The following is a 13,949-nucleotide window of genomic DNA, read 5'->3' as shown; positions in this document are numbered from 1 at the left end:
GATGCTTTGCCAGTGATTACATGTGGTGAAAAAAAATCAAGCCTCTTTTATGTTACTCTCCTATTTTTTATAGCATCTCCTTGGTTTATACTGTTTGTTTTATAATTAAGCAATATGATGGATACATATTAGTGCTTTTTTCATATATTGCACTGTACATTGGAAAGTAACAGGCACACAACAGGGACATACTTTCAAAACTAAAAATATTTCTCTTAGATTGGGCCTGATTCTGATCTCAGTTATTCCAGTATGAATCTAGAATAATTCCACAGAAAAAAGCAGATTTGGTTCAGCTTTACAAAGATGCTGCTGAGAAAAGAATTTGCCCTATGATAGTCTTCAAAAATACAATATTAATCTAAAATATAATAAAGATGCGTAAAGGAATGTGGAGGTTTACTCCTGTTGTGGCTGATGCTCAGGTTTTTCTGAAGAAACCAAAGGGTTGCAGTTCAGATAGTTGTAGAAGAAATAACTATACTTTAATTCATTAGCTCAAAGCAATTAGCATCTGTTTACAATTTCTTTTGAAATTTAAGTGAAAGAGAATCAATTGAAAGAAATTTTTTTTAATCATACGCAAGACTCTGTTCAAAAAGTGAAAGGTTTATGAAAAGTTCATGATATATACTTTCAAAATATTTTCCTAGAGGCTAAAGGTTATGCTTGTAAGTGATTAAACTGTAGATAACTAATGAGACGTGTGGGGATTTCGTGTAGATGAAAACATACAGCTGTATTAAAAGTTTTAATACAAAGAATGTTTTACTAAAATTCCTGCAGGTAAATGGGTATTAATAAAGTGGAAACTTCAGTTTGCTTGAGGTACGAAAAGAAAAAAAACACAGAAAAAAATCATAAAATCCAAGATATGTTGTTAGATGCTGAGTTTATATCAATAAATGTCTTGCATCAGCTGTCACTGAACTCACTGGGTTTCTGTGTCCTTCTCTGTTCACGGCACTTGTCTCACCAGCTCGTCGACTTCTCCTACTGACTTCAGCAGGAGCTGGGCTGCAATCTAAGAATATTAATGCAGTTGGGCTCTGGCTCCTTTTTTTGTGGGTAGTGTCAAAAGTACTGAAGTGAAATAATCTGTTTTTAGGGATACTTCTAACTCAGGTCAATAATTTTGAGGGATGTTCATCTTCTTGGGTCCTTCTCTGAGGCTGAGCAGGAACTTCAAAATACATGTCAGTCTTGCGTTCCTGGTTGTTGGCTGAAGGAGATGTGGGGTGGAAAGGTTCACGGTTGAGATTTTAGAACTGGGAATCAGGCTGTCCATCGTTAGTTTGACTTACCTCAGCTAATATTAAATTTTCTCAGATCATTGGCTTCAATCGTAGTGTGTAACATCCCTAAACAGGGAGGAAAGTGGTGGTATTAGCAGCAGGGGGAGACTTGTGTTTATATATAACTTGTGTATATATATACCTGTGATTATATACACTCCTGTAAATAAATACTCTCAATGAGAGATACAAAGAGTGTTTCATGCCTTTCCAAACAGTTCACTTGTTGGCAGCTGCCAAGCTCATAAGAGAGCACCAGTTGGCAACAATCACAACAGAAACACCAGAGAATCAAAATACTTATCTAGGAGAATATTTAAAGATCTTCCACCCAGCTCAGTGCTGATGAACTCTGATGGGCAGTCTGGGACATCGTGTGAGCAAAACTTGCTTTTTCCATCAACAATCCCAGAAACTGAAATATTTCATAACCACTATACTCATGGGGAGGACACTGGAAACAACAATCAAGTGAGATGTCTTCAAAAGGGGCTGATCCAAACATAGCTTTCAACTTTGCCTGCTAAGGCCTGTCATGGAAATTTACTATTTTAAGTCCAGGAAAGGGGCAGAATCCAGAAAGATTCAGCACATACTCCTGTGTCAATGACGTTAAACAAGTCACAGACTTTTGTGTACAAGTGCTTGTATTTTTTCTTGAACCACATGATGGTTCGAGTTTGCATTCTTGCTTGGCAAGCAAGCACATCATGAACGTGATGAATTGTCTTGATCTGATATGCATCTTATTTGTCTTTACGGTTACTTGAGGGTTTCCCTAGAAATGATCTGTCCCTTTGTTGTGCTTCTTCAAGATTTGTGGAGGGTTTATTGGGAAGGAGATTGGATGAGATGAGCTCCTGAGGTCCCATGATTCCATCCTAGCCTAGCTGCTTCTGCCAGTGCTGACTGGGGATGAGACCAGGATAGTTGGGTACTTGTTCTGCAAAGATGAATGCTCAAATATCCATTTTTATGTCTTCTCTGTGCCTTCAAGATCATGAGTTTCTTGAGGCAGGAGTCACCCCTCAGTGTCCTCTTGTCCAGCTCCAGAGCCCCAGCTCCCTCAGCCTTTCCTCACACGGGAGATGCTCCACTCCGTTCAGCATCTTGGTGGCTGCGCTGGACTCTCTGCAGCAGTTCCCTGTCCTGCTGGAACTGAGGGGCCACAACTGGACACAAGATTCCAGGTGTGGTCTCCCCAGGGCAGAGCAGAGGGGCAGGAGAACCTCTCTGACCTACTGACCACCCCCTTCTAACCCACCCCAGGTCCCATTGGCTTCCTGGCCACAAGGGCCCAGTGCTGGCTCATGGTCACCCTGCTGTCCCCAGGACCCCCAGGTCCCTTTCCCCTACGCTGCTCTCTAATAGGTCATTCCCCAACTTACACTGGAACCTGGGGTTGTTCCTGCCCAGTTTCAAGACTCTACGCTTGCCCTTGTTATATCTCAATAAATTTTTCCCCGCCCAGCTCTCCAGCCTGTCCAGGTCTCTGATGGCAGCACAGCTTCCAGTGTCACCACTCCTCCCAGCTTGATGTCACCAGCAAACTTGCTGATAGTCACTCTATTCCCTCATGAGGATGGTACCTGCTCACTCCTTCTCCTTCCCCATGAGAATAATGTCCTCCTCGCACTTAGGGTCTGTACAAGTGCAATGGGTCACTGCTGGGTTCATTTCAGTGATCTTAATAAAGGTATTTTCGACAGACCAGCTAACACAGGGTTGAGTTAGGAAATGGATCCTCCATTCCGCTGTCTGGGGAGAGGCCAGGTGTGTGTGAAGTGTGCCACAGTGTCCTCAACCTGGTGAGATACATCCATCCAAAGTATGTTGTGCCAGTTGTCCTATTTTAAGTCTTATCTATGTCCTTCTTGCTGGAACAAGCATTTCTCCATCAGGTATCTATTCTAGGAGGGGAAAATGACACAATTGCAAATATTTCCATATTTTGGATGATGTCGCTGTTTTCTTTTTACCCTGAAGAGAGAAAAGCTGTTGTTCTTGTCTGTAGGAATGACTTCCCCACAGTCAGAGATGGAGACCACTGTCCAGGCCTCGCTTCAGCGTGCGGATAAGGAGATCAAGACAGCCCTAAAGAAACTCGTGGACTCGGCGTCGCTGCTGGTGACTCTTCCCCCAGGCATGCGAGGAGGAGCTGGTGGCCTTGGCCTTCCTGGGTCTGTTCCTTCAGACCACTTAGAAACAGCATCTGGGCCTCCTGTGCTAGTTCATGAAGCCAGCACCCAAACCCAGGCTGCTGGAGGGCATGGTAGGTCTGCCATGAATCTGGAAAATGTCCCATGGAAGTCACGACAGACAAAAATGTTGAACACACCAATAACAACATTTTTTTCCCCCCTCATTTTTATGTTTTGTTGTGTTTTGAGCAGTTGCAGATTAAGAAGGAACATTCAGACCCAAGGAAACATGAGACTCTGGGTTGAGGTTAGGTTGGACACAAGCTTTGGGGCAGATCTTTCTAGAAACAGGAGGTGTTTGAAAACTGTGTCCCAACTAGAGTTTGGTTCATTACCTGCCCAAAATGGAGGGACAGGGGATTTTTCCACCTTTGGGTTTTGATCCCGCACTTGCTTCAGGCTTTTTGATGGAAAAAGGGGAGTGGGTGGGATCCCTCCTTTACATTTATAGAAATAATTTGTTTTTTCATTTGGTGGGGTGGGTAAAGCAGGTTGCTTTTCTTTTCTCATTTGCCATAAATGAGCTGGAAATGTGTTTAACACCTCTGTATCAACAGCCAGAGACCTCCTAGGATGTTGGGTGCATCAAGTTCACCTGCAATTCATTGCCCTGGGGCTTTAATAGTATCCTTCGCAGCTTCTGTGTGGCTAAAATCAATGATGTATGTGACTGTGTCTTGCATTCTTTTGTTGTTTTAAACAGGAATAAGTGGCAACCCTTCCTCTCTTCCTTCTATTTCTCCCATAACAACTTGTCTAAGCTGTCTTTGTGTCTAGTCAGAGTGACGCTCCTTTCACCACTGTGAACTTAAAAGGACAATGTCATGTAGTCTTCAGCCCTAAAACTCCAGATGCTATTAAATATATATGTGTATATATATATATATATATTCTTGTCTAAAACTTTACAAGAATAGAAGCATTTCGTGGAATCGTAACCAAAAATATCATCTAGCAGATGATTTCCTTAGTCATAACCGCAGAGATTATAGCCTAGTGATTGAGATAATTTTGCATTCCTTTCCTCTGAAACAACTAAAGATGTTATTAATACGGGGAATTATTTTAGTAACATGGAGACTCGACAACTGTTCCTTTGCTCACATGTTTTGAATAAAAAGGCAAATATTTCAATAGTCCTGGTGACAGGAAAGCACAAATCTATTTCCCACCAACGTGGGATCTCTGACCCTGCCAGCAATGCTTCAAATAACTGCTTTTTCATCCAAATAAAGCTGGTTTATGTGATTTCTGGAAACTGCTGCTTTTTTCCAAAATCAGACAGCATTAAACATCCCCAGACTCCTCCCTAAAAAGGTCCTTCCTGCTGGGGAGAAGACTCCTGTTGATTTAAGCTTTTCTCCTCAGATGAAAAGGGAGATGATGTGCTATATCCTAGAGGGTAACTCCAGTGGTCAGTATTAAAAGACAATCAGGTACTTTTGGAACGGAAGATAAAAGCAACTTTTGAAGATATATCTGATAAAATAATTAATAATAACAGAAAAGCAATGCCTGAACTGCCATCAAGCTGCACCATCTTTTTTTGTTTCCTTGTTCCTATAAGCCTGAGATGCTAAACCTTGTTCTGGTGTAACTTAGAGTTGGGCGAAGACATTTTCAAAAGTCCAGTGGAGGTGTACCAATGCTTACGTTATCACCAAAGCTTCCATCTTAGCATATATATACATATAATCTTCATAATAGTTGTAGCCCAGTCAGGGACTGCCTTAATCACCAGTTTTACATTGAACTAAATTAACTCATTTCACTGATGCTGTCTGTGTTTGGACCAGTGAGTCAAGAACGGTTCTTGTATCGCAAAGTTTAATGGAAGCGTTCCTGTGTACAGAGCTAACACTGGGCATCCCTGGTGGTATTTAAAAGACATGCAAATGTGGCACTTAGGGACATGGTTTAGTGGTGGACTTGGCAGTGTTAGGTTAACAGTTGGACTTGATGATCTTAAGGGTCTTTTCCAGCCTAAATTTCATCATAGCCATGAGCTGGAACCCAAACACAGTTAAATTATCTCCTGTAAAAGATGCACTATCCTTCCGGACTTCTTATATCTTCTCGTCCTGCTTTTCTGTTTGTGTCTCTGTGTGTTTCCTTATATTAAGGCTATTTTTGCCAAGTCAGTGATGTGTCACCATTCAGCATCTCTGATGTTATTCAAGCCCTTTGCTCCATGTGGTCTCCTCAAAAGAGCCAAACGCACCTCTTAGCTTCAATGATTGTGCCCAGCTGTGGTCAGATGGACTCAGTTCTGACACAAGGCAGAGTAAAGATGGTTTGCTCTGGGTTTCAGGTGTGCCGTTATAAGTGACATGTCTAAGTTGCCCCATTTCTGCTGCCAGGCAAAGCACAAAGTCAAGTTCCAGCTGAAGAACCAAGTGTGCCAAAGCCCAGCCCTGGTCCGCCCCGTGATGGAGGAGATGAAAGCACCCAGGAGCGCACCGTTCCTATTACCAGGTAAATACCCACCCCAATACACAGATATCTGAATGTGGCAGACTTGGTTGAAAGAAAAGCAATTTCTCTGTGGTGGAGGAAGCAGGAGAAGACTTGAACTGATTCCTATAAGTTCGTTATTATTTTTAGAATCTTGTTCACAAATGCATTGTACAAGAAGGATAGAAAAGGTTGGAGATAAAGTAATTCCTCCAAAATAAAATTATTCTTGTATTAATCTTACGTAAATGGGATTTGTCTGGTGGTTAAACACACAGATCAATGGCAGAGTGTAATACCATACCTCCATAGTTGTATGTGACTGTGTAATGATATTTTCTCATGGGCTTCATGAAAGAACATCACCAGCTGCGGGGGCAGGAGATTGGTACAGAAGAGAAGGAGATGTGGTCTGGGACGTGCACAGTGAAGTTTATATTGAGACCACGGAAAGAACTTGTGTGTATAAGACCGAGGAGAAGACCCCAACAAGTAAGGGTCTTGTTTCCCTCTCCCACATCCCACGAGTGTCATTGTCTTTTCTGTTGGTAGTAGCTCTTGATGACTTCTTTTTTTCTTTTTAATACTTCAATTTCTTGAGCAATAACTGTTTATTAAAAAAACCAGTAACAGATAAGTGTGAAGATAAGAAGCCTAAAAGTAATGTCGTTATGAAGAACCCCAAATATATCGCTGTGAAATCTTTTAATTTGGCATTAATCTAATGCCATATTCTAAATGGCCATGTCTAATCCCATTTGAGTAACTCAACCTACATCAGCACACCATGAACAGAGTTACGGTATTGGACAAGCAGCAAACCCTTGTGTCCCACCAGGTCCTCCCTATATGCAAGTGACAATAGAAGACGTGCAGGTGAATTCTGGAGAGCGTGCCAAATTTCAGGCGGTCATTGAAGGGACACCTCAGCCTACGGTTTTGTGGTTTAAGGTAAGTGCAGGCACTTCTCTGGCTGAGAATGAGGGGTATTTCTGTGGCAAATTTGTTTTCTTTCATCCCACACCTCTTACATTGTCTCTAGAAAACATCTATAGACTTAATTGAACCAGCTGTAGTACTCATTGGAACCACCAACTATTCATCTGGGTTGTCTCCAGTGTCACTGTAGCTTCTTTCCCAGAGTAGGCAACCAAGATGGTTTTGAGGACCAAGATGGGCAGGATGAGAGACACCAAAATGTGTGCTGTAGTTCTGGGGTCAGAGATGGGATTATTAAGAATGGTTTATTCCAGTTGTCAACATGACTTCCAGGTAGGTTTTCCACAGCCAATTGGTAAAATGAGTGTGACTAAGGACAACGAAATATCCCATAGAAAGGTGGGAGAAATCATTTATTACTCCTCAGTATATTGCCAAGCCCTAAAATAAGCCAGTTCTGTTCTATAATGACTGTCTGTACGTCTTCTGCCCAACAAATGTTTAGTACACAAGTTTATTCCTTTTTATTTTCTAATTCTGTGTGGGAAGATCAAGGATGAGCTACTCAGACGAATAAAATAACCTTAAAAAAAAAACCAAGCAAAAATGCAAAGAACCCCCTCCCATTCACGCACACATACGCATACGCCAGAAAACCTTGAAAAGAATAAGAACAAGGAAAAATATAAGATATACCCTGTTAATATTCTCACAATCTCTGACATTTTCAGCTCAGAGTTATCACAAGCTAGCTGAACTTTTATCTATTTACTAACCCACAATAAAGCTCTCTCCGTGCTTGTTTAGTCTCCTCTTGCACCCATTCACCACAAGCTTCATGTGTTGGCTCTTACAGCCTGTACCAGGAAAAGTTAATCCCTGCCCATTTGCTAAACACACCACAAAATTAATAATCTTTAACATCTTTATTGTGTGATATTGCTAGAGCCTCCCTTCCAGGCTAAAGAGCCCCAACTTGCTCTGTCCATCCTCATCTGGAAGCTGTTAGAGAAAGGACATTGCTACAACTCTACCATACCCTGGGCAAACCTAAGATTTATAAGATGATGCTTTCTGCATTATTCTTCATTTCTTCCCTCATAATTTCTAACATCTGGTGCTTTTTGACTGCCGCCAAGCACTGAGATGGTGCTCCCACGCAGTGATCTAATGCAAAGTGTAGTATCTGTTTCCCTCAAAATAAGTCCTACCGCTAAAATAAGCCCTACCATGATTTTTCAGGATTTTTGAGGATGCTTGAACCCTACTCCAAAAATTAGCCCTAGTTACAGTTCATTAAAAAAAAAAAGTCAATTTAAATAGTGTTCAGGCAGCCATATATGTTAAAAAATAAGCATCTTTTGGAGAAAAAAATGTATAAGACTATGTCTCATTTTCAGGGAAACAGGGTAAGAAATAGCTCAGAGCCTGGCATTTCATCTGGGGGAACAGGGTTGCATCACTTTATGTTTATCTGCATTACATACATTTATTTGGCATTTTACTGCTCAGTCAGGTGGTTGTATAAGGTCCTTTTGCAAATCTTCATAAGCTACTCTCTGTGTAGAAGAACAGTGTGCTGGGAGAGCAGAAGAATAACCCATATAACCCATATAACCCTGTACGAATCAGTTATGACACAAAAAAGTTGTTGGGTGATGTGGAAGCAAGAGAAACATTTAGACACGTGGAGCTTCTTCAGACCCAGAGTTGTATCAATGAGATTTGCTGGCCTGAATGGTCTGCATTGTAGCTCTGTTCCTTGTTGTTCCTTGAAGAGAAGAAACATCCATTCCCATCTTGTTGCTTTTCCAATGCCAAAATGTCATTTCATTGTTTCAGGGCACTTCGTTGCTGACAGACAGCAGCAGGCTCCATCAAGGGAAGGAAGGAACAACGTACTTCTTAGTCGTGGACAACGCTGCCCCAGAAGATGGTGGCGTTTATACCTGTGTTGCCAAAAACGCAGGAGGGGAGGTGTTGTGTAAAGCAGAGCTTGTTGTGCATGAAGGTAATGATGCTCTTTCAGACCAGGAGTTGCTTCCACAGCCATTGAAACATGTACTTGGCTGCAATCATCTTCTGGTACCCACATGGTATCTGCTCTGTATCTTTGTGTAGCATTTGCATATTATAATACCACTATGGCAGGATCCAGTATAAGAGCAAATGACCTAACAACCTATATATATTTATATGTAATTTTCACTGCTCTGCTTCAGAATACACGACGAACAGATACAATGGGCCACTGAGGCCATGTCTCTGGTGGTGTTCTGCTTTTTAGTCTGGCTCTTGTGAGTTAAGTCAGGTGAAGATGCAGCCCCAAAGCTCACATTGACAGGTTCTGTCACCAAACAGCTCCACTCGATTCTGCACAGAAGTTTGGAAGACCCTTGTAATTTTTCCTGCCTTAAATTGTCCTGTAATAACTTCATACGCTATTAGCAAGGCATTGTTGTCTGAATATTAATCCTTGTATTTTCCTTCATTTCTAAAGCGAAGAAAGACCAAGCAGCAAAGAAAGTGGCCACCAGGAGAAAGCTCCATTCCCTTTATGAGGTTAAGCAGGAGATTGGAAGGTAAATGAATTTTCCAACTTTATAGTATGGTGAAAGGAGGATATCTAATGGCCCATCTGAGCTGCTGAGCACGTGTAACCAGAAGCAGGGATAGGCCCAGCTGTGGAAAAGTTCGAGAAGGTGAAAGTGATGGCAGAGATGGGAGGTGACCCCATGGCAGGTCTGCTGGAAACACTTCCCTGAGGTTTCCAACTGAGGATGGAAAAGTTCCTATAGCCCATAGGTCCAGGTAGCTCCAACCAGAATAAAATAGCAGCCAGAAGCTGGCAGGTGTCCAGGTATGGCCCCTCGGCAATGTGAGCATCACAAGCCCATAGCGACGTACATACAAACCATCTAAGGGATCCAAGAGCATCAGCACAACCTGTGTCACCTGAAACACCTTTTCCCTCGTTGCGAACTCATTGCTTAGTTTTGGAGGCAGCCAGGAGAGGGCAATAGCTCCTCATACACAGGAAAATCAGCTTTTTATGCTGGAGAATATAAGCCCTGAGCAGTAGGAAGCTCTCAAAGGCTGGGATGTGGAAAGGGCTACACCTGCAGTGCCTTTGAACCAAGTCTGAGCAGGGCTTGTCCTTCAATTTTACACAGGGGCTGCTTCAGCTTTGTGAAACGAGTCGTACATAAAGGAAACAGAGTGTCTTGTGCTGCCAAATTCATACCTCTACGAAGCAAAACAAAGGCTCGAGCACATCAGGAGAGGGACATTCTTGCCTCTCTGTCCCACGACAGAATTACCAGGCTCCTCGATCAGTTTGAGACGCGGAAAACACTGATTTTGATTCTGGAGTTGTATCCTTTTCTGTTCTGCTTCTCTGAGGAGGCTGGGAAATAAATGAGAGTTCATTTATTAAATAACTGAGCAATTAACCGTATTTAGGTTTTTGTCCGAGATAACAGGACACATACAAACTTTCTCTGCACTGCAGGATAGCACAGAACTGGGAGCTCTTCATTGAAGTTTCTGCTCCTTTGGGAAAAGCCGTGATATTTGTGTGTACAAGTGTGAACGAGTTGTTAAGCAACAAATCTCTTTTCTGAAATGTCCAAAGGTGCTGGACTCTGCTCCTGTGTGATCCAGGCTAGGTGAGCAGCAGGAAAATGCAGTGCAGAGCAGAAAATCCCATGAACAACACATAGATTTTAGCACAAGCAATATGACACTCCAAGTTTAGAGCAGCCCAATTCTATTAGACTCCTGCAAGAAGGACACTTCTGCAATAGGGATTTTAATCAACTATTATACATGCACATCACATTGGTTGAGAATGCCTTGTGAATTCTGCTCTGTAAGCCAGATAGAGGTGGCAAAAATAAGCATCTGGCTGCAGTTCTGTTTTCCCTTAATCCCATTGTCAGATGCTCCAGCGAAGAGCTCCTCGACCGTTTGTTCAAGAAGAACGTTGTCACTGAAGCAGAGGTAATCTTCCTTTCTCATTTGAAAGTCCAGAGTTGGTGGGTACCACCCGAGTAGCTTCCAGCTACATTTTCCTTTTTGAATATGAGGAACATCTTTGAAACACTGATAATCTGTTAAAGCAGAATCAGCATTTAAAGTGGGTTCCCATCATCTTTCGTTACTGAGTTGAATTTCTGCAGGGAATAACTAGGGGTTTTGACCAGCAGAATTGCACGCAGCCCAATACAGATGATATTTGCTCTATTACCATCACTCATTTGCTGTCACCTGGAGCTCCTGTATCTTCACTTGCTTAACAACTTTTTAACCCCTCACAACTGTACTTCTAATTACTTCCTTTCCGTCTCCAAACCAAAGGGTGAAATTACAGTTTCCAAGGGCTTTTTTTTGCTCAAAGTTCAAAATGTTTCTCATCTCCCATCTAGTAGCCAGGTGTCCTGTATTTATTGGTTAAATTGGGTTTTCATGGAAATATTCAAAGAAAAACACCATAGATTCGTGGAATGTTTTAGATTGGAAGGGACCTTTTAAAGATCAGATGTCAGGTAACACTGTAAAATGTTGAAGGTGGAAGACTTCCAAAGCTGAATTTAGTTGTAAATCTTCACCCCTTGTTCAGTCATATCCAGATTGGATCTACACACGGTCAAGAAAATAGGTTTACAACATAGTTTTTAAATCTATTTGTGTTTTAAATGTGTTTGCCTGATTTACACCAAATCAGAGCTGAGTCTGAGTTAGATAAATTAGGCAGCTGACCAGGTTCATCAAACGTGGGAAAATCTGTACCCCTTTTTGCATGTTTGTAGGGTCAGGGGTTTAAAGTAAGGGGTTTTCACATAGAGAAGGCTCCAGCTGGGCACACACGAGCCACAGCTTCATTCCACAGGGTAATGTTTGCTTCATATCTCATTTCAACTGCAAGACTAAAATAAATCGTTCTAATTTTAAAAGTATTTCTAGTTCAGTGTCTCCCTCTCACATATATTAAAAATGGTGGAATCAGGGACTCTCTTGTTTACTATTAATGCTTAATAACTGTTTTATCATTGATTTATTTTTTAGGTCAAATTATATATCAAGCAAATTTTGGAAGGAATCAAGTATCTTCATGACAACAATGTCCTTCATTTGGACATCAAGGTAACGTGCAATGGCAGGTCCAGGTCACCACAGCCTCTGGTTGGTCATAGAACGGGCATTCCCTACTTTAATTATTCTTAAATACAATACAACCTGCTCTCAAGAAAACTTTCTCCCTTTTTATTTTATTTCATTTATTAGCCACTGAATATCCTCATGGTTTATCCTGAAAGGGAAGACCTTAAGCTCTGCGACTTTGGGTTTGCTCAGAAGATCACACCCTTTGAGCCCCAGTACAGCAAATACGGGTCACCGGAGTTCGTTGCCCCAGAAATTGTTTCTCAGTCGCCAGTGTCAAAAGCAACTGATATCTGGTAAACTGACATCTTTCTAAAATGTTTTTACCCTAGGTGGCCTTATTAATAAGTAAATGGGGTAGAGATAATAACACGGGAAACGGAGAGTGAGCGTTGAGAATTCAAAACCCAACAGGGCTCTTTAAAGCTCGTTTTATCTATTTTGTTCAACCAAAATTGAACTCTGACAGCTAATTAATGCAAAACAGAATCTTAGAGAAGATGATCTTCATTAGAGGCAGCAACTAGGGTGGATGACCCTAAGGGGCTTTCTAAGAAAGGCAAATAAGCCCCAAAAAAGTATTTTGAGTCTTCTCTTCTATCTGTGCTTTAAAAATGGAGGGTTACTTGAGAACAATTTTTAAAGATGTTGAAGGGAAAAAAATTGAAGGGTGAAAACAATAGCTTCTGGGATTTGTTTTCCTTGGAAATTTGAGGAGAAGAAGGTGATCTTACTGTGCCAGGGTGCCTAGTGGCAGAAAAAGGGGATGTGTGCTCGAGACAGATGGATAAATAATGATGAACACCTGACATTTGTGTTCCCTCTCTCCTCAGGGCTGTGGGAGTCATCACATATTTAAGGTAAATAAGTGTTCTTGGAAAGATTCGTTCAATATCCCCTTGTCAGTCAGAGCCCTCTAGTACCTTTGACTGAGGGATTTGGGTGGAGCATTGAGTCCTTCTATGAAGAGGACAATTTCTTTTGCAGTTTTCTCCTTTATTCACTCGTTGGTTGCCCAGGGCTTTGGTCATTGTCCCTGCTTGAAGACCTGATGTTGCTCTCCTTGCAGTTAGAGATGAGAGTGGTGGATGAAGTTCTGTCTTTCCTTTGCCTGTTTTAGGCAACATCCTACTTCAGCTCTGCAAAATAAAACCCTTAATTCCTTAGGTGAAAGGAACAGGGATAAATAATCCATTTAAGCACCACGTAATGCTGGGGTGAAAGATGCTCTATTAGTGGATGCATTGCTCACAAGCATCTGAAGTCTCACACATGGAGTCCCTCGACCACTTTAAAGCCCCATGTAAGCATTTGTGCTTCTGTCGTTTAAACGGGAGATAAAAGTCTAAAGTCTGTCTCCTTTTATTTTCCGGTGTTCAATAAATAAGCCTAACGTGCAAGTCTCCGTTTGCTGGGGAGAACGACAGAGGAACCCTTCTAAATATCCAGGACGGGAAAATTTCATGGACCATTCCTGATTTTGTTCACTTGAGTGAAGATGCAAAGGACTTTATAAAAGGGATCCTACAGCAGCACCCCAAGTGAGTGCACTTTTGTGCTTCCAACAGCCAGTGTGCAAAGATGTTGGTGTCTCAGCAGGCAGAACTGAGCTTGTCAGGGCTGTGGCCGTTTTGAATTGTAGAAAACTGAGCAAGACATGGTGTGTTAGGCCCTAATTCTTCTTTATTATGCCCCACTACCCAAAACACGAGTCGGCAATTAGCCAAATTGGTCTGTTTGTGGTACGGTGATGTCCTTACTCACTGACTCCCCGAGACAGGTGAGTTTCTGAAATGACATAGTTGAGTGGGAAGAGCAAGGACTTGTACAGAGGGAGATATGCAATAATTAAATTATATTAACCACATTCATTAAGCAATTTCAAGTAGACGAGGCG

At 41.8% G+C, this 13,949-nt stretch overlaps 1 protein-coding gene across 1 annotated transcript in view; it reads left to right on the top strand.

The window, feature by feature from the left end:
- Positions 1 to 13,949, top strand: part of OBSCN (obscurin, cytoskeletal calmodulin and titin-interacting RhoGEF) — a gene marked incomplete at both ends in the record, with an annotated part of 192,075 nt that overhangs the window by 161,224 nt on the left and 16,902 nt on the right. Inside the window, 12 exons of the mRNA XM_080340366.1 lie at positions 3,310 to 3,567; positions 5,857 to 5,971; positions 6,309 to 6,442; positions 6,789 to 6,901; positions 8,732 to 8,900; positions 9,390 to 9,471; positions 10,063 to 10,263; positions 10,831 to 10,891; positions 11,957 to 12,034; positions 12,176 to 12,348; positions 12,886 to 12,912; positions 13,441 to 13,593. Of these exons, the coding sequence (XP_080196492.1) occupies positions 3,310 to 3,567; positions 5,857 to 5,971; positions 6,309 to 6,442; positions 6,789 to 6,901; positions 8,732 to 8,900; positions 9,390 to 9,471; positions 10,063 to 10,263; positions 10,831 to 10,891; positions 11,957 to 12,034; positions 12,176 to 12,348; positions 12,886 to 12,912; positions 13,441 to 13,593 (1,564 nt within the window). The remainder of the gene's footprint in view (positions 1 to 3,309; positions 3,568 to 5,856; positions 5,972 to 6,308; positions 6,443 to 6,788; positions 6,902 to 8,731; positions 8,901 to 9,389; positions 9,472 to 10,062; positions 10,264 to 10,830; positions 10,892 to 11,956; positions 12,035 to 12,175; positions 12,349 to 12,885; positions 12,913 to 13,440; positions 13,594 to 13,949) is intronic.

Source organism: Nesoenas mayeri, assembly GCF_963082525.1.
Source record: "Nesoenas mayeri genome assembly, chromosome: 2".
Classification (NCBI taxonomy): Eukaryota; Metazoa; Chordata; class Aves; order Columbiformes; family Columbidae; genus Nesoenas; species Nesoenas mayeri.
This window is presented reverse-complemented; position numbering and strand designations above follow the sequence as displayed.